Raw genomic sequence first — 27,319 nt, 5'->3', positions numbered from 1 at the left:
TCACTCAGCAGTCACAGACCTAGCCTCCTTCACCGGCCTTTGAAAGAAGGCCTGCTATCGACTGCTTGCGCATGCGCCAAATTATTGGATTTTTTCCCCGTAAATATTCCTATAATACTGGATACATCAGAGAAAATATCCAAAAGTCATACACAGAGCTATATTGCTAGCTAGCTAGAGACAGAGCTGTGTAGGTTTGTTGTACTGCTATTTTCTTCTGATAGAATCAGTAGCAGTAGTATAGTAGACTTTCACCAAAGTTAGTGTTAAATGGCGTGGCCTGTCCATATAGGCTCTTATCAGCCGTCACTCCTTTCAGACGATCGTCATCCACACTGTTGCAGGCTGTGAGTCTTTTGTTAACATAGCAGGCTAAGGGTAGCTATCAGAGAATGCTATCCGATGGGCTAGAAACCTCAATCGAACTTTCTATCTACTTCCTTTAATCCACTTCCTTTCGTTGTGATGTCATAGTTTTACTGAGCATAAACGATACTATCCAAAGCCCCCAGATACCGGGGGGATATTAGCACATGCGCAAGCAGTCAATACCAGGCCCACTTCCCTAGTGGGAAATGCGGCCTGGGATCGAGGCTATCACAGACCATGCATAATAAATAATTATAATTGAATTCATATACATATGCACACACAGAGGTCAGGAAACGCCCAACACATTCTTACAGTGAACAACAGCATTATGAATAAGAGTTCTGTAAATCCCTGCTCAATACATTGTACAAGCTATAAGGTTTACATCTATGTATCTGGTACAAGCATATAGGAATTGAATTATAAATGCTGCATGTAGTTATAGTACATGCATGCACTATACTGCCACTGCCATGCATGTACATGTTACATTACTAACATTGGGACGGTTAATGATGTCTGCTGTGAACTATTGTAACTTACTTGTATGCTTGACACAAGCCTTGTGAATTTCCCTAATTGCCTCTCCGTCCTTGTCCTCTTTAGCAATTTCTACTAATCGACCGTAAGTAGCTGTTGAATATGATGGATTATCTAAATCAATACTTTTACTCTTCCACTTCAGTAGAGCAGCGTGAGATTTTTCTTGTGTACTGTAAAAGCTTCTCGGATCATTATCAATTTCGTCTATGTCAGCACTACTCAGGTCCAGCTTGTGCTTGTATTTGTTGTATCCAACAATTTTGGTAGACAACAGGCGAAGAGCTTCATTCGAGCACTCTTGGTTCAACTGAGCTGCAGTCGCTGTAAACCAAGAAACAATATAATACTACCCACACACTCTTGCGTGCCAAGGAAAGAATAAATAATGAACTATTATTATGGTGTGTGACCTCTAGGGTATTTACAAGTATTCGAGTGTAAGGATTGAACTCACACACACACACTTATTGATGAAGCGCTTGTTAGTCATTACTTCCTATTACATTCGTGATGAGTTGTGTGACACACAATTGAATCAAGCATGTGACTTATAATAGATCTATCCTCCTTCAGTTGCCAAATAGAGAATGAACTCTAACATTGCTATGATTGATCTACAGCAATTTGGATATTTTAACAGTGTAAAACCCACCACTAAATACAGAGCTACAACTTTGATGCATACTTTGATGCATACTTTGTTGCTATTGACTTACCAACAGGTGTTGTGTTGATGGTTGCACATTTAGTGTGTACCAGCTCTTCTTTAAATACTTCCGAGACACTCTCTAACTTGTCCTGAGTAGCCATTGCCAGTTTTTTTTTTTTGCAATTGCTGAGGTAAACTACTTGTATTATAAGACCACAGAAGTTTGATTAAATAACTGATATAAGTTCTTTGAGATACTGGCCGTAGATCAGAGGAGGTACGACACGGTCACATGACCAGCTAAAAGGATTATGAATCTCATTAACTTGTGCATGAATATCATTCAAGACTATGTACTTTGATAGTGGATTTGGTTTGGCGTGTATCTTTCAAAAAATACACTTGACGTTTCTAAGATCAGGATTGTTGATTGCTGGGCTTATACTGATGTGAAATAGCTTTTCAACCAGTTTCAACCACCACTTAGATTTTGAGATATTATTGTTTTTAGTGTAATTCTGTTTTAGAGTATTCAATAAGTATTCTGTGCCTGCATTCAGGATAGGATCACTGCAAACATCTGAGCCTTGGTTCTTACAACAAATCTAATCTCTACTTGTAAAACTCTAGCTACTAGCCAGCAACAAATTCACTGAGTTTTATGCTCTAAACTTGTCTCTTTATGGCGCTTACTTGCCACCAGTTGAATGTCGTCATTGGAATGCATTTTTAACGACTTCTTTGTCTTTCTTGCCTTCAATCAAGAAATAGCAGCCACGTGAGCTTAACCGCGTGTCGTACCTCCTCTGACCATAGATGTAGGAGAGAGGGATTGGAAACGGAAGTAGATTTCAATGTACTTCACATATGACCTCCATAAACATCCGCGCCTCGCTTAATGAGGGCTAATCTATTCCCCAGGAACTTCGCGGGTAACTGAGATTATTGCAAATCTAGGATTTTATGAGTTGTCACTAGTATTCTGTCAAGTTTTCCAGTATCCAGTGCAACTGTGCTTTATATAGATAGTGAATAACCATTATTCAAGCTCTATTTACCGTTGCAACTATCTTCTTCATTGAATTTAGGTAAGTTTAATCTTGTATTGTACACATTTATCCCTTTTTCTCTGAAATGATTAATGTTTAGGTCGTATACTTCAATATGCTTGTTGGTAAATCATGTGGTATCACAAGCCAAAGAAAATTAGTCATACATCAGCTGGTAGAATTTAGTGCTAGAAAAAAGTTGAATTAAAGAGCACCACTAAAGATCCCTTTTTTGGGAATACGCTAAGCGTTACAGAAATTTTAATTTTAGGCATACGTTCCCTTATGATTGGTGATCACCCCAAGAGCATTAGTTTTGGATCAGGTGGATGTATAGCTTTTGTGTGCATGAATGTGTAGTCACCTATTTTTACCTCATAATTGTTATTGGCCCAGTAGTTAGATTGTGGTGAAGGGCCTGTAGGCCCGAGATATTTAACTACTACAAATGCTGTTTCATCTATATTTTATATAGCAATACCTCGCAAGCCAAAACTTACTGAGTACGCTGAAGAAAAGAAGACAGAAGAATACCCCTCCTCTCTACACCCTACACGTCACCGCCCTCGTAAATGTTATCGGCTGTTCCGGCTATATATACACCCTTGTATACCTCACCAGCTTCTCTCCATCTAAGACTGTCTGATTAGAGTGCTAAACTAATCATAATTATAGCTGTAATAATCATTTTTATCGTGTAAGTTTTTGTTAATGTTGTTCGGTTTGATCCCACTCGTTTTACACTTAGAAAGCAACTGGCAGTGCTGTGGAGTGTTTTGCTGTCTCCAAGTGTATGTAATTATACTTAATGAATTGGAAATTGAAATGTACGCTCACCAGCCTAGTATATATAGAAACTTCGTACAATTGATTCATCAAAAGTGAAAATAATTATTAAGAAAGTTACATGGTGTATTATGTATCTTGTCGTATGAATGATCATGGTTATTGCCTCAAACTAGTGGACTTCTTGATGGTTTTTTTTTTCATTTAATTAAGTTGGCATCAAAAGAGAAGCCTCTGACAGTCACAAATACATTCACAATTTCAGGGAACTAAGCATCCTCTGATGATTTTATATCTACTGTGAAACAAGTATCCAATACCACTAGCTCTGCACATTCTCCTTACTATTACCATGTACCAATGCACTGTTGATTGTGTCTCTTTCCCTATTCTTTCACCGCTTATGCAATGAGTTTTCCTCATTTGAGGCAAGAAAAGAAGACAAGAAAGCGAGGCGCGGATGTTTTCCGAGGCCCACTTCCGTTTCCAATCCCTCTCTCCTACATCTATGGACTAACAACTGAACAAAAAGTTTTCTAACCACAGACCTCGACTAGCTATCATGGGAAAGCTTCTCAAGCTCATTTTGAAAACACACCCACACACTGACCTTATATAATTATATCTAGTCATATCTGCTTAGAAGTATATCTATAGTATAGATCTAGATCTAGTACCTTAATTAATGTGAACTGAAGAACTAGCTTGTTATCATGGAAAGTGTTGGTTACATCAGTTCTAAAACTATAATATTAATAGGCTATAGATCTACTAAGAAAGTTGAAACATGAGTCTGAGGCAATGAATCTGAGTCCTGTGCAACACACTCCAGCATTTGATTGAATGCTAGCTATAGAGTAATAGCTATATGGATTGCAGGCAATGTTTTTTTAACTGTTCTGTGAGTGTATTCTTGACATTACTCTGGATTACTTGATCCTCCCTCTGCAGACATTTGCAATATGCAGGATGGTGACTTACTCTCATGGTGACCGCAATGAAACACACACATATTACGTAGTATGACACTATCTCCACTAAATCTATTAGCTATAAATCTAATGTCCATGTATTACTATCCTTGGGCTCGGGGCTTCGCCCTCGTTTTTGGAGGTTTATTGTTATAAATTCCGATGTAGTGGAAACTAATTGCGTACACTTGTCATCATATAACCTGTTCTCTAAACTTCACAGCAGTAGAGCCTAAGCACTTTTGCTATTTTGGCCTAGAAAGCCATTGGCCACCCAAAGCTATACAGGGTGTGAGATACAACTACAACAAAGCATAGGTCCAATAGGGAAAGTGAAAGTGTTATTGGATAACAACAGTATATATATGCTATATACATGTGATCACACTGTGACAGATAACACAGGCACATTTATTGATTGCATGATTATTAACTTAATTGTTACATAGGCAGGATTGATTAAAAGATCACAAGTTACAAATTAATATGAATGCTGTGTTAGTTTGTGCGTTCATTATAATTATATACAGCATGAAACTACTTATATATACGGCCATATGTCTAATGATGTAAACTTATGTGCTATTGTGTTTCGAACTGAACTTGTTTTAACAACGAATTCTATGCGACCACTCTTTCGTATATTATCCATCAAGATCGATCTATATTCAAATGGCTCACATTCTGCAGGGAGTCGAAGTGTTGCAAGAGTCTTGTTGTCATCTTGTAGTGCACTGATCAGTCTTAGAGCTCCAACATGACCAATTTGTTCGTTGTGTGAAAGATAAAGTATTTCTAATGAAGTGTTCACAGTAAGCATTGAAGCCAGAGCAGCAGCTCCATTCACATTGATGGGATTATGGCGAAGATCTAATCCGAGGAGAGTTCGATTCTTCTCCAATCCAGTGGATAATAATTCAGCTCCTTCACCACCGATTGAACAACCATCCATCCCTAACGTTTTCAAAGATAAATTTGCAGAAAGAGCAACAGATAGCATTTCTAATTCTTCTACTGAGAGATGGTTGGAAGAAATATCCAAATGAGTAAGAATCTTTGAATATGCAACAGTACTAATCAGCAAATTAAGGGATTCAGTTTCAATGCTGTTTTGTGGAAGATACAATGTAAGCTCAGGTGAACCAGAGCGTGAACTCATGTATTTGCATAATTCTACCATTTCAGAGGATAAGATAAAAGTCCTTATTATTCCTATGTGAACAAGATTAGGGTGAGAAACAAACAGATTTTCCATTACTGAGCTTAAATTACTAGATATTTGCAAGCTCCTACTCTGAAAAGAAAATTGTTTCAAGTTTGTTAACCGGCCATCACTTAAGATTTTTCCAACAAAAGATTCACATTCTATAATTTCAAGTCTGTACATGTTTGAAAAGAGACGCTTGGGAAGAGAAAAGAACAATTGAAGGTTACTCCGAGAAGCATCAATAATTTCTAGTCTTTTTATGTGCCCCTTGTAAAACTCATCGGGGATGCAACAGAATGATGAGAAGTTTCGCAGACTGATTTTTAAATCCCAATGACAGTTGCTGGAGCAAAGACAATACGATAATGCATGTAGGTCAAGTGATGTACTTGTTAAGCTAGGATAATAATTCACAAAGGTCTTATTTCCTAAGAACTTGCATACATCCTTGGGGGATTGTGTTTCATACAACAAGTGCAAGTGAAATGTGGACAGATCTTGAAACTTTGACTCAGGCAGTTTAATACAATGCAGAACGCTGCTGTTCAATCCAACCAGAAATGTAATGAGCATTGAAAATTGAGGATCTTTGCTGTGAACTTCCAGAAACAGCTCTTGCACTTGGGACGGCTGTTTAGAGAGATGGTAAGCTGCTAGGAACTCCTGGATTGTGAAATGGAGGAAGCTGTGGGATACAGTGGTACTAGTGTTTATGGTGAGTTCAGTTGAGGACTGCATGAGACCAAGGAAATCAAAACACTCGTACAAAGCTGCCTCTGAATCGGTGAACGTGACTTGAACAGTATACTTGGTGAAGCTCATGAAAGCTAGTAGGCAAAGCTGATTGAAATGTATTTGTACTGGTTCTGGTAAGCTTGAAACACTGATAATCTTTAGATTATCAAACTCAGGAACTGACTTGATATAGCGGAGCAAGAGACCCTCAACAAGAGCTGTGTAGAGCTGGGTCAAGGTGCTAGGGATAGCTTGTTGAGAACGACGAAATTGCTTGTAGATCTGAACAACAAAGGCAGCATTCAGTGGGATGTGCATGATGGACTCCAGCTGAGGGTGGGAGCGGAGGTACTCTAAGAACTCTGTCTTTTCCTCCTCAGTGAAAGCATGTGAAATGTACCTCAAGATGTCTTCTCTTGTGAAGCCCAAGATTTCTACCTGTCGAGATATCTGATCCTCGAATTTTTCTTCTAGTGTCTGCACAGCCCAGGGTCTACTGGTTACTATGATGGTAACTAGGGGAAGGGATTCACCTTGAAGTAAGTTAGAAAGAGGCATGCCATCAGCTAAACAAGAAGCTGGAAGCTCGTCTATTCCTTCTAATAGAAGGAGAATGCCTTTTCCACTATTATAAACGGCTGCTTTCGCTACTTCATTCGAAAAGTCGGCATCTTCTGAGAAGAAGAGATTGCTAAGTTTGGTTGCTTCTCTCACTCTTGTATCACGCATGCGCAACAAAACAACCAGATCATATTGCTGATAGATCTTCCCTTTAGCCCACTTTCTACAAAACTTCCATGAAAAAGTCGACTTGCCTATTCCTGGGACTCCTTGAATGATTACGACTTTCGGCAGTGAGCCATCTTTTTCAGTTAAAAGGTCTTCCATTGAAATGGAATTCATCCTATTATTTTTCATGTACTCATCAATCGACTCGGACCTATTTAGCTTACACAATGCTAAATGTGAGCGATCATCTTCAATTTCAATGGTAGCTAGCTTGATGATCTTCTTACAGGGAGCAGGAGGCCATTTTCCTTTGTGAGGGAGCTTTGATCGAAGGTACACATTTTTCAGGTAGTCCGCGTATTTTCCAATAGCTGTTTTTGGTGAGGCCGTCAGCACAGTTAGGGAGTGTTGAGAGTCAGTAGGAATATTACCTGTTGTATAATCACATTATTTAATTCAATTATACGCAAGGGCGTAGCCAGGGGGGTGCTAGGGGTGCTCGAGCACCCCCAACCAGCCTGAGTAAAGTATACAAATCACAGAGAAATGTATCTGATTATCCAGCTGAGCACCCCTTTTCTTCCAGATCTTGCTGCAGTTAGGCTGTTAGCTAGCTAGTATAGCAAGGAAAATGATTCAGTCTCTAAACTGTGAGCTATTCTGGCTTAAATCTATAAAACTAGTTCTCTTTTGTGATCGTGGCCAGCTTCTCTATGCAAATAAACGCTCAGCCACGCCCAACTTGGCAGATAAGTTAAGTATTACGTCATTAATAAGAGGTGTGGAGGGCATTATAAATACAGTTATATAATATATGTGAATTCACATGTAACTCAATACCATGTACCAGACACTACATTGTAGCATGCACACAAAGAGCAGGAACTACCCTACACCAATTCTTATTGAAATCTATACCCTTACTAGTTACATCTGAAATAGTTGCATTAGTTGTACAAACACCTGGTGGAAAGGGGGACTTGCTCTAGGGCAAACAAATCATGACATTAATTCTGTACACATTAGGTAAAAGTACTGATGGAATGATTATAGCTTCTAAAACTCCCAGAATTGTAAGATTTACATCAATTAAGGCAATCCACACATAAATAAGTCAAAGGCACAATTATTTCGCTTGGCAAATAATATTTAAATGTCCAGTCACTTACCAACAGACGATGCAATGAGACTGGCAAAGTCAGCATACACCAGCTCTTCTCTGAAGACGTCCAAGGCACTCTCAAACTTGTCCGGATGTACGTCCAGGTGAGCCATCACAGCTAGCATAAACTTGGACACCCTGAGAGCCCTAGAGGTCGACACATTTCCAACCATTTCCATTGTTTCTCTGGAAATTATCTGTCGACAAAAGAATCGAGCTCCCAACACAGGCAGGTCAGCTTCTTGGATGGATTCCACCAGTTTGTCATAGTGCTCACGAAAAGCCTTGGCTGCTGTGGTCTTGAAGTCTTGAGTAGCCATTTGATGTAGCTATATATAATAGATATAGTATAGATGGGTATAGCTGACTAAGTTTTGTAATACAGAAATGAGTTGCTTGTATTATAACACAAGAGAGTTTAATTTGATTTAACACAACCATACATTAATTGTTGAATGTTCTTTCTATAACCACAGACCTCAACCAATTAGGGAAAGTCTCTCAAGCTCATTTCCTGCAACACCCACACACCCACACACATTGACTATAGATGGCTTGTTAGTTGTGAGCTGAATCATGGAGAGTGTTTCATCAGATGGTTAGTAGATCATGATTCTAAATTATAGACTAACTGATCGAGGCGATGAATCTGTGACCTGTGAACACTCCAGCATACGTTGGAATATGGATTGCATGACTGTGCATTTAATCGTTGTTTCTGTTTTGTATTCATGCATGAACAACTCTAGCTATGCACTCAATTACTTATTGTCATATTTCCCTCTTCAGTTATTCCCAATACCGGACCACTTTGAATCTTATATATGTATATTTGGCGATAATTATTGCTGGTATAATTATTATGTGATATTCCTCCCAAGTTTATGGTATGGTAATTACTCTACAGACGACAGTTTTTAAACCAGTATAGAGCCCATGCAAGTTCAAATGCACCTGTGGAGCTGGCTTTGACTTTGAAGATGACTATCAAGTACATCAGGTATATATACAGGTTATAATTATAATGGAGATTACACCACACTGCATGGTGTATCATGCATTCATAACTCCATGCATCTCTCGAATATAATTATACTACTGACTTTTCTATAATGATTGTAGCTATAGAATATTATACCGTGTTTCTTACCCATTTATAGCTAACAGAGTGCAAAAAGCGGCAAGACGAAGGCAATGTTGAAACTGAACATTGTAACGATGTTGTAGGATAGCATGCATTATAGTTTACGTTGTTTTGTCAATGCACTCCACTGCTTCTTCCTTTATCTTTGCGCTAACACAGTGTCCATTATGCACAGTTCTACTCATATACATGCATTTAGTAATTGTTATGCCTCGGTGCACATGTGTGCGCAAGTGAGGTGTATTTGTGTGTCGTCTATCTGTGTGCATGTCTGTGTATCTGTCAGGATCAATGAAGTGCAAGTAAGAGTTTCTATAGGCTTCTATCATGATTTCAATTTGTGGATTTGCTTGGTTCTCGAGTTACGCCTAGTGCTTACAAATGTACTTGGAATGCCATTGCAACCTTTTCAGAAGAGTGCGTAACTATGGAGTGTTGCCACTCTACTTAGTAGTTAGCTCGGCCACACCCCCTGGTCACGCAGGAGGTGTGCCTATTGTGAGAGTGTCATGCCCAACCTTAAACTGATCATGCACGAGAGACACTGCGCACAGAGCACCTTCAAGTGCCCGCTATGCAAGTAAGTGAAATTGAGTTTTGTTTCATACATGCATGCAAACCACTCAAGAATACATGCGTACAGTATACTTATATACTCTGTGTGTTGATATGTTATTGTGTGTTTTCAGCTCAGTTTCATATCTGTTTTTTCAGCATACAGTGCACCTGCTTGCAGAATGGGCAACTTGCTATGCATAATGTAAGTATAGGCACTCTGATCTCATCTTTTCCCTCTCTATATATATATACAGTCATTTCCAATGGACCAACTTTAAAACCATGAGAATTTATGTGGACGTAAAAAAGTGTCTTGTCCAATGTATACCGAGATACATAATTATTTACAATAATCTAGAGAGAAGAATACCATCACATTTGTGAGTATTGGTACAACCGAAGGTGGTGGGTATGTGCATAGTTGTTTATATTACAGCGCCAGCAACAAATAATATTGTTATGTGATGGGCAATCGCTTAGCGATGCAATGGTTGGCTAAGGTCTGAGCTTTGGCACAACATCACTCAGTGGATAGTTTATCAAACAGCTCATTTTTTGTGTCCACACACACACACAAACCCCTGCTGCGCACTGTGCACACGCAAGGTAATATAAATAATCAAGACTAATTAACTATAATACAATGATGACTAAAACAAAAAAGTGTTTATATCCCATAAATAATTCATGCAAAAAAAATGACAAAAATCAATGATAACAGTGTTAATGATGATGAGTTTCTGCTACATTATGAACACTTTATTCATGAGGCCATATGTCTAATGATGTAAACTTGTGTACTATTGTGTTCGATGCTAAACTGGTATTCTCGATGAATTCTATGCGACCACTTTTTCGTATATCGTCCATCAAGATCAATCCATATTTAATTGGTTCACATTCTGCAGGGAGGCGAAGTATTGCAAGCGTCTTGTTGTCATCTTGTAGTGCACTGATCACTCTTAGAGCTCCAACATGACCAATTTGTTCATTGTGTGAGAGGTAAAGTATTTCTAATGAAGTGTTCACAGTAAGCATTGAAGCCAGGGCAGCAGCTCCATTCACATTGATGGGATTATGGCGAAGATCTAATCCGAGGAGAGTTCGATTTTCCTCCAGTCCAGTGGATAACAATTCAGCTCCTTCACCATCAATTGAACATTTGACCATTCCTAAGGTCTTCAAGCATGAGTTAGCAGAAAGAGCAACAGAAAGCATTTCTATTATTTCTACTGAGAGATTGGTAAGAGAAATATCCAAATGTGTAAGAATTTTTGAAAAGGCAACAGCGCTAATAAGCAAACGAAGGGACACATCATCCATTTTGTTTAGTGGAAGATATAATGTAAGCTCAGGTGAGCCAGAGCGTGAACCAAAACTGTTTCAAGTTTGCTAATCGGCCGTCACTTAAGATGTCTTGAACTACAGAACCAACAGGTTCACATGCTATAATTATAAATGTGCACAAATCTGAAAAGAGACGCTTGGGAAGAGAAAAGAACAATTGAAGGGCACGGAGGCATCACTAATTGTCAGTTGTAGTATGTGACTTTTGTAGGACTCATCAACATTGCAAAATCGTGATGAGAAGTTTCGCAGATTGATTCTTAGAAACCAACGACAATTGCTGAAGCAAAGACAATACGATAGTACATGTAGGTCAAGTGATGTACTTGTTAGGGCAGAAGAATAATTCACTGTCTTATTTCCTAAGAACTTGCATACATCCTTGGGGGATTGTGTTTCATACAACAAGTACAAGTGAAATGTGGACAGATTTTGAATTTCTGACTCTGGCAGTTTAATACAATGCAGAACGCTGCTGTTCAATCCAACCAGAAATGTAATGAGCATTGAAAATTGTGAATCTTTGCTGTGAACTTCCAAAAACAGCTCTTGCACTTGGGACGGCTGTTTAGAGAGATGGTAAGCTGCTAGGAACTCCTGGATTGTGAAATGGAGGAAGCTGTGGGATACAGTGGTACTAGTGTTTATGGAGAGTTCAGTTGAGGACTGCATGAGACCCAGAAAATCAAAACACTTGTACAAGGCTGCTTCTGAATCGGTGAATGTGACTTGAACAGTCAGCTTGGTGAAGCTCATAAAAACTAGTAAACAGAGCTGATGGAAATGTATTTGTACTGGTTCTGGTAAGCTTAAAACACTGATAATCTTTAGAGTATCAAACTCAGGAACTGACTTGATATAGCGGAGCAAGAGACCCTCAACAAGAGATGTGTAGAGCTGGGTCAAGGTGCTAGGGATAGTTTGCTGAGAATGACGAAATTGCTTGTAGATCTGAACAACAAAGGCAGAATTCAGTGGGATGTGCATGATGGACTCCAGCTGAGGGTGGGAGCAGAGGTACTCTAAGAACTCTGTCTTTTCCTCCTCAGTGAAAGCATGTGAAATGTACCTGAAGATGTCTTCTTTTGCGAAACCCAAGATTTCAACCTGCCGGGAAATCTGATCCCCACATTTTTCTTCGAGTGTCTGCACAGCCCACGGTCTACTGGTTACTATGATGGTAACTAGGGGAAGGGATTCACCTTGAAGCAAGTTAGAAAGAGGCATGCCATCAGCTAAACAAGAAGCTGGAAGCTCGTTTATTCCTTCCATTAGAAGGAGAATGCCTTTTCCGCTATTAGAAACGGCTGCTTTCGCTACTTCATTTGAAAAGTCGGTATTTTCTGAAAAGAAAAGATTGCTAATTTTGGTTGCTTCTCTCACTCTTGTATCACGCATGCGCAACAAAACAACCAGATCATACTGCTGATAGATCTTCCCTTTGGCCCACTGTCGACAAAATTTCCATGAAAAAGTCGACTTGCCTATTCCTGAAACCCCTTGAACGATTACGAATTTTGGCAGTGAGCCATCTTTTTCAGTTAAAAGATTTTCCATTGAAATGGAATTCATGCTATTGTTTTTCATGTACTCATCAATCGACTCGGATCTATTTAGCTTACACAATGCTAAATGTGAGCAATCCTCTTCAATTTCAATAGTAGCTAGCTTGATGATCTTCTTACAGGGAGCAGGAGGCCATTTTCCTTTGTGAGGGAGCTTTGATCGAAGGTACACATTTTTCAGGTAGTCCGCATATTTACCAATAGCTGTTTTTGGTGATGTCGTCAGCACAGTTGGGGAGTGTTTGAGAGTCAGTAGGAATGTTACCTGTTGTTAGAATCATATATAGTATGATAGATTACTATGAACAGTATTTTAGCTATATGCTCGCTCTATATATATAATTATATGTGAGGCTATACCGTATAACGCTGAATTTTAGGCAGTGAAATGACATTATTTATGTGAATACATATTGTGGGTTGATTGCTTTATTGGAAGCACTCCCAGATCACGCCTTCGATCTTTGCATGTCATAGCAACAATTTTTGTGTAGGATTACTAACCCACAAAAACAAGTTCCTCGAAATTTCATGCTATGCAGTATAATAATAATAGTATTATAATTAGACTTCATTACATCATCTGTAATTGATCTGATTGGCTAAAAGCAGTAGATTACATGGGAGCATAATCTACAAGAAGGTACTTATTCTACAGGAAATGGGCGCATATTCTACAGGAAGTGGACACATATTCTACAGGAAATGGACGCATATTCTACAGGAAGTGACACATAATTTGCAGGAAGTTCTCAAAAGTTGGAATGAAATTTTTAGTGAAAGTGACAAGAAGATGACAAAAACATTATAAAAAAAACACAGAATGCAATAGTTTGTTCAGTCAATATCCATTTTTTCCATGTCCACTGTTGCTTTGTATTGCTTTTTCCAGTTGGGCATGGGCAAGGGGGGCCAGGAAGCATCAAAAACACTTTAGCAGTCGCTTGACACTTTCTATTGAGTTTTTTAAGGTTCCATGCCTGTCCAGTCTGCTCTATACCCCCCTCCACTCCACCACAGAGCTTCATTCTTCTTCTTCAGGGGTGGATCCAGGAAAAGCAAAGGGGGGGGGCTAGCTAGAAAGGGGCGAAGCCCCGTACGAGGGCGGCAGAGCTGCCCAGGGCAGCCTCGCCGGAGGTGAATTTTTTGCAAGATTTGACCTTTGAACTTTCATATTAATGAGTAGAATACATTGACCTCTGCACTTACTTTTAATACTATGGTGATACTGTACTGATCAGAGGTACGTACGTACGTTCAGCTAGCTAGCTAGCTAGGTACGTCCAGCTAGCTACCCTAGATCCTTTATACTCCTAGTAGCTGTTGTCTAGCATCTCTCAAGTGATTTCAAGTGAGTCTACAGATGCATAATTGGTGGCAAAATTGTTGTAGAGTCAGACTACAACACATGGTAGTTTTTTCAAAAGGGGGGGGGGCTTCAGCCCCTTAAAATCACCCCTGGATCCGCCCCTGTTCTTGTAGTGTTGCAGTCAGTTCTAGCATAGTTCTAGGTTCTTTTTACTTGTTTGTTCTTTCCAGTATCTTCAAGAAGCGTTTCACAAGCTTTACTAAGTTTTACTGTAGTTTTTCATTGTTTTGAAGCCGTCTTTTGTCTTTTTCTGTCAACTGGTGTCTCTCACAGCTCTCCAGCTCGTCCAGCTCGCACAAATTCAATTTCTGTTGCTACGCACCAAACCTGGCTTTTTATAACCACGCCTCGCGCATGCGCAATGAAGTCCAAGTTAGATAGACCACACCCACTCGTAGAATATGCGTCTTAGTAACCGCCTTGGTTACGGTTAGATTCCCTCGGCTTTGCGCCTCGGGCTAACCGCAACCGCGAAGGTTACATAGACGCATATTCTACTCTTATGAGCACAAAATTGTATTCACATACATGTAATTCAATACCGATACCGAGGCCTTCCTACACACACAATGGGCAGGAAATGCTGCTGCACATGCACTCCCTCACACATTCCTTTTGAAACTAAATCCTCAAACACTCTTGCCAAATAAAGAAATCCGGCATGCATAATTAACAATGTCATGGTTTGTAGTTGAGCAATTTTGGTATGTATTTCCACCTTTTTGCCAGTAAAGTAACCAATTCAGTTGCAACTACGATGCTCGTTACACATCTTAATTTTACTCTAAACTTGACTTTAGCACTCAGCAATCACATGAACTGAATATTCACATTTAGCACACATAATGAGAAGGTCAGGAAATGCCCAACCAATTTTTTTCTGAACAACAGCAGTTTAAAAAGCAGTTTTAAAATAATCCCTGCACAATTGTAAGCTACTATGCCTATTCACTTACCAACAGATGATGCAATGAGACTGGCAAAGTCAGCATACACCAGCTCCCTTCTGAAGACGTACAAGGCACTCTCAAACTTTTCCGGATGTACGTCCAGGTGAGCCATCACAGCTAGCATCAACTTGGACACCCTGAGTGCTCTCGAGGTGGACACATTTCCAACCATTTCCATTGTTTCTGTGGAAATTATCTGTTGACTGAAGAATCGAGCTCCCAACACAGGCAGGTCTGCTTCTTGGATGGAGTCCACCAGTTTGTCATAGTGCTCACGAAAAGCCTTAGCTGCTGAGGTCTTGAAGTCTTGAGTAGCCATCACACAACCACTGTGTACACAGCTATTAAAGTTGTGCACTGAAATGAGTTATTTTGACTGCAGCATCAGCATTTCAATTTCCTGTAACACACCCATGCATTGACAGATCTTAATTAATTATTTGTGAGCTGTACGTTGAGGGTGAAAGGTCTTTCTTAGATATGTTAGTCTAGAAGTCTGATTCTGAACTTCCTGATGTAATCAGAGGCTAATTATGTGAGTACGGTGGCCGAGAAGGGTCACGAGGCTCAGCCTACCACCACAATGAACCGCGCGCGGTTGTTCCTGATGTCCGCGCGTGGTAGGAGACACACAGTGCGCGCGGTTAAACAAAAAGCCGCCAACAAATTTTAAGATCAGCTGCACAAGGTCAAAGGTCAATAAATCATATTCTGCAGTGTGTAAGGAATACCTTGCGTTAAGTAGAATTCAGATATGAATGATTGACTTTTGACCTTGTGCAGACTGATCTTAAAATTTGTTGGCGGCTCTTTATTTAACCGCGCGCGTTTTATGTGCCTACCGTGAGCGTTTATATTTAAGCGCGTGCGGTCAACGGAAACTCCGCGCGCGGTTCGTTGTGACGGTAGGCGGAAGCGGGTGACCCTTCTCGGCCACCGTACTTGAACTGCACGCGCCTGTCGGACCTCCTCTGCTGCAAACCAAAGCTATCTACGGCCCTGTAATATTATTATGGAGAATGATGACCACATGCATACTATATAGGGAGATTATACATGTACATACTGCATGCATGCATGGTGTATCATGCTTTCATTCATACTCTATCTCCCTGGAATTACTAATGACTTTTCGAGTGTATATAAAAGCTTAGCCACTTTCACAGGTGCCTGATGCATCTGTTCCAATAGTGTTTGGCACTTGCTCCCATTCACTCCAATCCGAGTATCTACAGTCACATGCAGTGCTTGAATAAATGCGGCAGTAGAATGCAAAGCCTCGAGTCGCATGATCACAGTGCTGCTGTGCTGGCTATTGTAGCTGCAAATAGCACTCCAACGACAAAAGTGCGTCCACTAAAATTCATTCCTGAGCTGTTATAAGATTGCAGATGATGCATGTATGTATATGCTTCCAAACTCACGCCTTTATGTACTCTCAGCATTGCCTTTATATACCAATGAAGTAATAAATTGAAGGTGGGAGTCAACCAATAACTGCATGAGACTTGCACACCTGTGGTAGTCAATATGTACCACAATGTTTTCTCAGGAAAAAACAGCTGGCATGCTTGTGTGCATACATGCTGCTGTAGATGATGTAGCTTTTAGGAATTGTGCCGTGATCAGAATTGTATACATGCATGCAGTGTCGTTTTGAGGTTTATATGAACTATATCATAATTATACAAACCTTTAAATGTACGTACTCTGATATAAGGTCATGTGCTTGTTTGTATAGGTCATGTATACTTGTTTGTCTCCCCACCCCCTCAGTCACTGTACGCTGGTGTGGTGTCGCTGTGTGAGGAGACAGAGTTCATCATCACCTTTCACACCCACCAGACATCACAGGATAACAACACTTACAGTACATGTAAGTATAGCACAATCTTAAAACTGAGCTACTAAACTTCATGCCTGTAAGAACCAGGGGGGCTCAGCATATACAATATGTAGCTACATGCATCTTTATGCACGTATGTATAACTCAGTACATGTTTAAGATTTCTCTGAGAACATCAATGCATAAATGAAAATTTTCTGGCAGGGCGAAAGAGAGAATGGGATTCCCCCTAGACCCACCCCCTGCATGGGCGATGTAAGTATTGCCTTGCCCAGGAGTTTTGTCTCCCTTCACCCATAAAATATTGAATATTTGGCTAATGGGCAGTTAAGAACTGCGTCTAGAGTGTCCCCATACATGCATGTATACTATAATATTATTAGCAGTCAAGTGTACTTCACAGATCGATGCATCTCTTTTCTAACTCCACAACCACCCACTCTATATACCCTTATAAGGCTTATTTGTTACATCAACTTACCAGTACGATTTGGGAATCATAAAAATTTCGATCCCTAAACCTCTTATGGGGAATGATCATGAATTTATAAAGCAATGATTAAAACGATTAGAAAAGATTGTCATCTGCGAAGATCGTCTACAAGTTGCGTAGCTGCTCAAGCTGTACATCTACCAAAACTTTATTATTTGACAAAATATGCTAACGACAACTCCAAGCTGTATATAGGTGCAGGCAGGTTGCCACGCAACTTGAGAGCTTAAAACATTCACTATCCCATAGGTTAATTAGTGTGGTACTGATGGCCAGGCAGATGACATGGCCAAGCAGCCATTAAGCAGTCATTCATTGGGCAGGCATACATGCTTTAAAGAGATGTTGTTCTAACATGCAGGGGGATAAATGTTGAGGAAGTGGTCCCGCAGTTTACCAAACCTTTCTTCCTTCGAGGAAAAATGGGGGATATTGATAAAAAAAAGACTGATTATTGACTGTTAAGTATCTATTATTTTTCCACCACTGTCTCGTCTCGTTAGCAGTTAAAGCAATCCATAAAAGTGTCTAATTCGCTCAAATAGCTTATTTTTGTGACCTGCACACATACACACACCAATCATGCACTCTATATCCCTGCTGGGCACTGCGCACGCACATCAGGGTAAACATATATATATACAAATAAATGATTAAGACCATTGTTACTAAAACAGAAAAGTGTATCCCATAAATAATTCATCCGAAAATGCAGAAATCAATGATAAACAGTGTTAGTGATGATGAGTTTCTGCTACATTATAAACACTTATTCATAAGGCCATATGTCAAATGATGTAAACTCGTGTGCAATTGTGTTCCAAACTAAATTTGTATTATTGATGAATTCTATGCGACCACTATTTCGTATATCATCCATCAAGATCGATTCATATTCAATTGGCTCATATTCTGCAGGGAGGCTAAGTTTTGCAAGAGTCTTGTTGTCATTTTGTAGTGCACTGATCAGTCTTAGAGCTCCCACATGACCAATTTGTTTGTTGTGTGAAAGATAAAGTATTTTTAATGAAGTATTCATAGTAAGCATTGAAGCCAGGGCAGCAGCTCCATTCACATTGATGGGATTTCGGCGAAGATCTAATCCGAGGAGAGTTCGATTCTCCTCCAATCCAGTGGATAGTAATTCAGCTCCTTCACCATCGATTAAGCAATTGTCTAAACCTAACGTTTGCAAAGATGAATTAGCAGAAAGAGCAACCGATAGCATTTCTAATAAGTCTATTGAGAGATGGTTGAAAGAAATAACCAAATGAGTAAGAATATTCGAAAAGGCAACAGCGCTGATAAGCAAACGAAGGGACTCGCTGCCAATACTGTTTTGTATAAAACCCAGTGTAAGCTCAGGTGAACCAGACTGAGAGCGAAAACTCATGTATTTGCATAATCCAGCCATATCAGAGGATGATATGACAGTATTTCCTAATCCTATGTGAACAAAATTAGGGTGAGAAGCAAATAGACTTTCCATTATCAAGCTTAAATTGCAAGATACTTGTAAACTCTTATTCAGAAGAGAAAATTGCTTCAAGTTTGTTAACCGGCTGTCACTTAAGATGTCTCCAACTACAGATTCAACAGGTTCACAAGATCTAATTACCAGTCTGTACATGTCTGAAAAGAGACGCTTGGGAAGAGAAAAGAACAATTGAAGGTTACTCCGAGAAGCATCCATAATTTCTAGATTTATTATATGCCCCTTGTAAAACTCGTCGGAGATGCGAAAGAGTGATGAGAAGTTTCGCAGACTGATTTTTAAATCCCAATGACAGTTGCTGGAGCAAAGACAATACGATAATGCATGTAGGTCAAGTGATGTACTTGTTAGGGCAGGATAATATCTCATGGTCATATTTCCTAAGAACTTGCATACATCCTTGGGGTATTGTGTTTCATACAACAAGTGCAAGTGAAATGTGGACAGATCTTGAATTTTTGACTCTGGCAGTTTAATACAATGCAGAACGCTGCTGTTCAATCCAACCAGAAATGTAATGAGCATTGAAAATTGTGGATCTTTGCTGTGAATTTCCAAAAACAGCTCCTGCACTTGGGACGGCTGTTTTGAGAGATGGTAAGCTGCTAGGAACTCCTGTATTGTGAAATGGAGGAAGCTGTGGGATACAGTGGTACTAGTGTTTATGGTGAGTTCAGTTGAGGACTGCATGAGACCAAGGAAATCGAAACACTCGTACAAAGCTGCTTCTGAATCAGTGAATGTGACTTGAACAGTCAACTTTGTGAAGCTCATGAAAGCTAGTAGGCAAAGCTGATGGAAATGTGTTTGTACTGGTTCTGGTAAGCTTGAAACACTGATAATCTTTAGAGTATCAAACTCAGGAACTGACTTGATATAGCGGAGCAAGAGACCCTCAACAAGAGCTGTGTAGAGCTGGGTCAAGGTGCTAGGGATAGCTTGTTGAGAACGACGAAATTGCTTGTAGATCTGAACAACAAAGGCAGCATTCAGTGGGATGTGCATGATGGACTCCAGCTGAGGGTGGGAGCGGAGGTACTCCAAGAACTCTGTCTTTTCTTCCTCAGTGAAAGCATGTGAAATGTACCTCAAGATGTCTTCTCTTGTGAAACCCAAGATTTCCACCTGTCGAGATATCTGATCCTCGAATTTTTCTTCTAGTGTCTGCACAGCCCAGGGTCTACTGGTTACTATGATGGTAACTAGGGGAAGGGATTCACCCTGAAGCAAGTTAGAAAGAGGCATGCCATCAGCTAAACAAGAAGCTGGAAGCTCGTCTATTCCTTCCATTAAAAGGAGAATGCCTTTTCCACTATTAGAAACGGCTGCTTTCGCTACTTCATTTGAAAAGTCGGCATCTTCTGAGAAGAAGAGATTGCTGAGTTTGGTTGCTTCTCTCACTCTTGTATCACGCATGCGTAACAAAACAACCAGATCATACTGCTGATAGATCTTCCCTTTGGCCCACTTTCTACAAAACTTCCATGCAAAAGTTGACTTGCCTATTCCTGGGACTCCTTGAATGATTACGACTTTCGGCAGTGAGCCATCTTTTTCAGTTAAAAGGTCTTCCATTGAAATGGAATTCATGCTATTATTTTTCATGTACTCATCAATCGACTCGGACCTATTTAGCTTACACAATGCTAAATGTGAGCGATCATCTTCAATTTCAATAGTCGCTAGCTTGATAATCTTCTTACAGGGAGCAGGAGGCCATTTTCCTTTGTGAGGGAGCTTTGATCGAAGGTACACATTTTTCCGGTAGTCTGCATACTTTCCAATAGCTGTTTTTGGTGAGGCCGTCAGCACAGTTGGAGAGTGTTGAGAATCAGTAGGAATGTTACCTGTTGTTAGAATTGTAGTATGAAATGTGTTATGAACATATTGTTTTAGCTATGCACACTATAATTACTGTATATGTTTGATCAGGAGCCGTGGCTACTAATTGTTTCAAAGAGGATGGAGGCTACAATTCGAGAGAGGCCACTGTTCATGAGCGACTAATTCAACAACCAGTCATTAAAAGTTTTTTTCACCTACATAAAGTTGAACTCTGTCATGAGAAAGTGCACTAACAAGCTGCTATCTGTAGCTAGCTGCCAGTATTAATAATTTTTTAGCTGCCACATGCAGAGTCAAAGTTCACTGAGGCTACTATTTGAGAGCGGCCTCTGCTCGAGCATATACAGTATATTTTACTAGGTGATTTAAGTACGGGGGTAGTATGAGCACAAAATTATATTCACACATGCACATGTAACTCAATAGCTTTCATACACATGACATGCATGCACATAATGGAAGGAAACACCACACATGCATGCACTCACACATTCTTATTGAAAAACTGACTTCTCTAACACTCTTGCCAAATAAATAATGCCATGGTTTGTCAGACAGCAATTAGCCCACACTACTTATTTCCCAAATCCAACAAATTGTTATACAACGCTCATTGCATGCAAATCTTATTATGCCTCGAAGCATAATTATAGCCGCACGAGGGATACGGTAAAGCACTGACTGTGTGTCTGTCTATTCCAGCTGTAACTGCTAAACAGCTGTGATGCTACGAAAACTAACAGCTTCTATAATTATAGGTTGGATTTTGATTCGTGAATTTTCAACAAAAGTTTCTTTCTCAGAGACGTGTTATGCCTAGTTTGACTCACAGTGAAGGCCTCTTCGGAATCTTTTATAGCTATTTGTTAGCCTTCCACTAAAGTGCTCTAGCTGTTTGTTAGCTACAAGAGTCAGCCTGAAAAGAAGGTATGAAGCAGTCATTGTGAACTCTGACCTCATTGCAAAACAACACCTTTTTTTAATTAGGCTACTCTAGGTACTCTGGTTTCTGAATTGCATGTGGGCTGGCGGCTTTTTTCATTATGTCATTATTCGTTACTTGCTTGTTTCACCTTATCATCTTTAGCACTCTATTTTGTGACACTTAAACGATTGTGCACATGCATGCGTAGTAGAAATAAAGATCTGATGCAGGTGGTGGACCAGAAATCAGATTATCACTTGGAGTGGCCTTATTCATTGACAGGGAATTTACAAAGAAAGTGATCTATCTATATAACTGACTTGTGTACATGCATCTATTGTTTATGGTATCATTGTAGTGTTTTGTGGCTTACCAGAACCTCAAGAAAGATGAAAATTGATTCTGCCCGGATGATCTGGGGATGAGCGGCATGCGCATTAGACCCACAGGAATAAGGGGTGTGTCTGCAAGTAGGTCCACAAATTAATGTGACTCTTGTAGCTAGCGCTTTAGTGCAAGGCTAACTTATAAGTTGAATAGAAACTTGGTGCAAACAAATGATGCTACGAAAGATTCTGAAGAGACTGCAACAGCCTTCAATGTGAGTCAAACTAGCCATAACTCGAGAAAGAAGCTTTAGTCACGAATCAAAATCCAAGAGAACGTGGCTAGAAGCCTATAGAAGCTGTTAGTTTTCGTTGTATTGCAAACGTTGAGCATAGTTATACAGCTGAAACAGACACACACAGAGACAGACACACCATACTATCTATGGACACACACACACACAGTCAGCTTTATCGTATCGATCCCTCGTGCGGCTACGCCTCGAGGCATAATTAAGAAGAGGGAAATTGCAGGAACCTAGAAAGAAAGAAGGAAGCGACAAAGAAAAAGGAGAGCCTGCCTTGCTAAGCCTTGCTAGATCGCGTGATCCCTTACTGACATAGACAAATTTTAATGAGCGATCAGCTTTATGGTATTCCTTGTGCGGCTACGCTTCAAGGCATAATAACAGCCACTAATAATTATCTCTTGTATAATTATAACACCTAATACTTTTTGCATACTGGTGCCAACTGTCCTGAATTGGCCAGGAGACTGTCCCGATTTAGCAGCCCTGTCCCTTGTCAAAGGAAACTGCTATCCATCTCAGATATCCAGGTTGCTGCTCCTTAGCTGAGTTACTAAGCTCCAATAAAGCTTAGCGAGCCTGAAAAGGCTTGAAGCAATGAACAGAAAAAGCTTTACACAAGAGAAGTTAGCTAGCTAGCTCCAGAGGAGGAATCAACTATACCTAAATCTATCGAGTGCAGCAAGCCAGTACATCAAAATCTATACCTTATAGTCACATATCTTGTGGTTTATCTCAAAGATTGCACTAGATCTCTTCTCTCAAGCTGGTTCCTCTGGGGCAATAGCTCAACCAATTTTTATTGATTATAAAGGATCAAGCTATTGGTGGTGTAAACTCAGGGGCGCAAGGGTTTTACATGTAAAACATAAGGCCACGTGGTGTTTTAACTAATGACCTTTTGACCCTGGCATTCCTCCTCTGAGCATAGATAAACGAAAGAAAGGGATAGGCAACGCCCCCGTGATGCTAGGTAAATGCAGTGTGTGACGTCACACCCTCTGGTTGGAGGCGAGTTGCGCTCAAGAAAGTACACGATGATCCCTATATCTGTTTATTTTTATCGTAGAGGGCCTAAAAGAGAAATTCAAAGCAATCAAGCATCATGCACACATACACCCAGCACTACTGATAGCTACAGCTGCTATTTTAGTGCCGAGCTTTCTTTTATTCAGCTTGATTTGTGTAAAAAAGCACCAAATTGTCAGTTTGTGTACCTCTATCTCCAATATATAACATGTACGTTTCACAGAATTAAAGTGTGTTTATAACTGCATGGAACAAAGCATATTTTCCAGCTCTCAATGCAGTGAAGTAGTGGCAGTACTATGAAACGTTTGTTCGAAGTCCAGAAAGTTTGTGTATCTCTCCTGCTCTTACTGTACATGGTCATCTAGTTTGAAGTGCTCTAAGACACAGTTTAGGTGTTAGAAAGTGGAACACAAGTATCTTTATCTGTATTGTGTGATCGAAGAGATGGCATTTGAAGGACTTGGGAACAGACCTGTTATGGTTTGTAAAGAGTACTGACACCCCCTTTGGAGCTCACTTCCTCATCACTTTGCATAAGCAGCTCTAAAAGATTAATAGCCTATGTCTAAGTGTATCTGGTGTCTCCTCAAGAGCACAGCTTGCTATAATACTACGAACTATAAAATCTTTACTGACATTTTGAGTGCACACACCCCTTTTTACTCATTACACGCCCATTTTTAGCAACTTGCCTCATCCAACGGAAATGCTGGGCATTGCCTATCCCTTTCTTTCGTTTATCTATGCTGTGAGCTAGCTCGATCAGTCTGATAAATGGGTATTCATTACACTTGCTGTGAATGAATAATGATACCAGCATGAGCAGTGCTAGTGAATCCACATTGAGAGCTGATCAGTGATGCTACTGGACTCCATGACTGTATAATAGGGAAGAAGATATGAATTGCTGTCTTGCACTGAAAATCAGAGTATAGTCATGTGCATAAATTGTTCAAAAATTTGCCTCTTTTGGCGGCCTGCCGCTTGGGGCTGACGCCCTTGTGGTTTGTTCCTGAAAGTTGTCTGGGGAAGTTGGCACCTATATATATTTTTGAGCCGGCGAAGTAACACAGTGTTACACTGTAGTTTGCTCCACTCGTTCACTCAGCAATCACACACATGCATGAATAATGCCGGCTATCTAAATTCATATTGACCACACATGCCACAAAGGTCAGGAAACACCCCACCAAGTTGTGTCTGAACAACAGCACTATATGAATATATAGCAGTTCAGCAAATAACCCCCTCCCCCGCACGATTGTAAGCTAAGACATAGGTGCCAACCTCCAAAGAAAAATTTCCGGGGCAAACAAAAAGTAAAAGACACCTCGAGGAGATTTATTATTAGCAGTTGCTTTCTGCGTGCGCATGCTCAGTATGATCACCCTGGAGAGCCCCACCCACAAACTGCAAAACAGTGCAGCAGCACCACCCCTCTTTTCTAATCAATGTAGCATAGACAGACAGCATAGTGCAAGAAACTGAATTCTGTTCATGATTTAAGCTTTCAAGCCATAGCTTCAGTATTTTTGAGCTTTTTTGGACTGTATTATCCCAGCTCAGGAGCAGCAACCTTGAAAATCCGGGACATTTTCAGGTAAATAGCAATTTCTGGACAGAGCCTCCAAATCTGGGACAGTTGGCACCTATGCTAAGATGTAATACATCTACAAAAGCACTGCACAGTCATCGAATCTAGTGCACAAATTAATGTCACTTACCAAAAGACAATGAAATCATGCTAGCAACTTCAGTATACACCAGCTCCTCTCTGAAGACGTCCAAGGCACTCTCAAACTTGTCCGGATGTACGTCCAGGTGAGCCATGACAGTTAACATCAACTTGGACACCCTGAGAGCTCTCAAGGTGGACACATTTCCAACCATTTCCATTGTTTCTCTGGAAATTATCTGTCGACAAAAAAATCGAGCTCCCAACACAGGCAGGTCTGCTTCTTGGATGGAGTCCACCAGTTTGTCATAGTGCTCAAGGAAAGCCTTGGCTGCTGTGGTCTTGAAGTCTTGAGTAGCCATTTGAAGCTGCGTACTTGTATTATAGAGTTTGATTAACACAAAAGATTCAAGCCTTGTAGTTCTATTCTAGTTGTAGTTCTAAACAACAGTTGTGTGTTGTGGTTCTTTTTTGACCTCATACCTCAGCCATGCAAATTAACATTTCATGTAACACACCCACGCATTGACTTTTTGAGGTGTGTTTATCACATGCAGCACTGAAGATAGTTAGTAGCAGAGCTCTGAGTTAGTAGATAGTATATTCTTTCTAAAACAATAGAAACATTATTCGGAGGCTCCAGAATAGACCATGCCGCTAGATTAATACCTACATGGATTGCTTGTACTTGTATTTAAATTTTTAACGCTACTGTATTCATGACATTTGACCAGCTACTCATTCTAGTATATTTTCCCTCAGCAGTCGTTCCCACAATGCTGGACCAACTAATTATCTGTTAATGTTATAGATGGTGAACTGCTCGTACGGTGACCACAATGAAACACACACCTATTTTTAGTCAACAGTGTGACTATGTAGATATTTTAAGCTCCACTAAATAAACAACACTAATTGTGCTCTCTGTATTATATAGACTCCATGCACTTGATTTCCTGTAAAGATCTATATGTGCGATTGGATGTGGTTTAATGTGTCAAACTTGTCCCTTAGTCACATGCATAGTTAAACAGGTTCATCGAACTGTAATCCTAAACTCAAATTGAAATGATCAACTCCTCACTGGCAGGTGTTTCAGTCGGAGCTTGAGGATGTCTTTCACTCAGTCGACACTATACCAAGATAGACTGGATAGTGAAGTATAATACCCGTACATTGATTGCATGCCCAGTATATATATAAAGTGGCCCATTGTATTACTACAGCGCATCAATTTGGCGATATTGCTGATATTGAAATTATGTGATTCCTCACAAATTTATGGTAATTTCTCTACAAACGACAGTTTTTAAACCAATATAATTATAGAGCCCAAATATAATTATAGAGCCCAAATTCATAAATCAACAATGTTCTTACCAGACAATTACAGTATACGTGTCATGGTAATCCTAGCTCACTGCTCACTATAATTATATATTATATAAGTCCGCTCGATCAGTCTGAATGTAAAGTGCCATCTGCATCATGCAGTGCATGTATGCTCTGTGTTGGCGGGCTTCTGCTCCACTTCTTTCAATTGCTTGAAACTATAGTACAAGCTTTGATTGTTGGAATCTTGAATACATTGATTTGAGTTCACTTCTAGCAGAAGGAGTGTCGTAGTTGCCAATCCCTATATATAGAGTACGTATATTCAGATTCAAAGAAATGATCGCATTTCATTTCGTCACATAAGTTATTATCATTTGAGTGGCCATCAGTGATAAAACAACGTCTACACAAGTGTTGTCAGCAAACTCAACACTGCAACTTGAATCTAGCAGTTGATCACAGACACACTTAGCAGCTCCACCAGTTGCTGTATATCCTCCTTGTCCTCCGTATGGGATATTGTGAATAGCTTCCACTGCTCGATTCGTAAGAATATCAGTCTCAAAAACAATTGAAGCAAAATTCAAGAACAAATTAATGACTAAAAATAAGCACAGCAACTTCTATTAACTTGCAAAAAAGAGTTGTGAGATTAGAGAAACAAATAATTTGATAAGTGAAAGCATGTACTGAATAAACACAGTGATTTAAGAACACACTATTATTGTCGTGTAATTATAATTATGTGCATGATCATCTGGCTATAAAATTATAGATACAACAAAAATTAGGATAGAAAAATAGCATGCACTGAATAAAAGCATGAGTGTGGGGTGGATTTATATCTGATTGCTGCGTGAGGACTGAAGAAAACATAATTTATGCATGTATGTATTGCATAAC

At 39.9% G+C, this 27,319-nt stretch overlaps 2 protein-coding genes and 1 long non-coding RNA gene across 7 annotated transcripts in view; 1 reads left to right on the top strand and 2 right to left on the bottom strand.

Moving 5' to 3' along the window:
• LOC135347812 (protein NLRC3-like) overlaps positions 1–27,319 on the bottom strand; it is a 52,356-nt gene that overhangs the window by 14,214 nt on the left and 10,823 nt on the right. For 2 of the 5 annotated variants that reach the window (XM_064545876.1, XM_064545877.1), the window contains exon 3: positions 916–1,236. In XM_064545876.1, the coding sequence (XP_064401946.1) occupies positions 916–1,236 (321 nt within the window). Of the gene's footprint in view, positions 1–915; positions 1,237–1,631; positions 1,866–4,784; positions 7,473–8,210; positions 8,533–15,142; positions 15,508–27,319 lie in introns of those variants that run through there. The other 3 variants (XM_064545878.1, XM_064545881.1, XM_064545880.1) reach the window with 3 other exon arrangements.
• Positions 2,488–3,439, top strand: LOC135348003 (uncharacterized). The gene is made up of 2 exons (XR_010398593.1): positions 2,488–2,652; positions 3,089–3,439. It is a non-coding gene; the product is annotated as an uncharacterized LOC135348003 (long non-coding RNA).
• On the bottom strand, positions 18,132–25,596 carry LOC135347828 (NLR family CARD domain-containing protein 3-like). Its single transcript, XM_064545915.1, has 2 exons — positions 25,131–25,596; positions 18,132–20,817 (listed from the first exon to the last, which is right to left on the bottom strand). The coding sequence occupies exons 1-2, from the start codon at positions 25,441–25,443 to the stop codon at positions 18,245–18,247; spliced, it is 2,886 nt and encodes a 961-aa protein (XP_064401985.1). The 5' UTR covers positions 25,444–25,596; the 3' UTR covers positions 18,132–18,244.

Source organism: Halichondria panicea, chromosome 14 (genome assembly GCF_963675165.1).
Source record: "Halichondria panicea chromosome 14, odHalPani1.1, whole genome shotgun sequence".
In the NCBI taxonomy this organism is placed as follows: Eukaryota; Metazoa; Porifera; class Demospongiae; order Suberitida; family Halichondriidae; genus Halichondria; species Halichondria panicea.
This window is presented reverse-complemented; position numbering and strand designations above follow the sequence as displayed.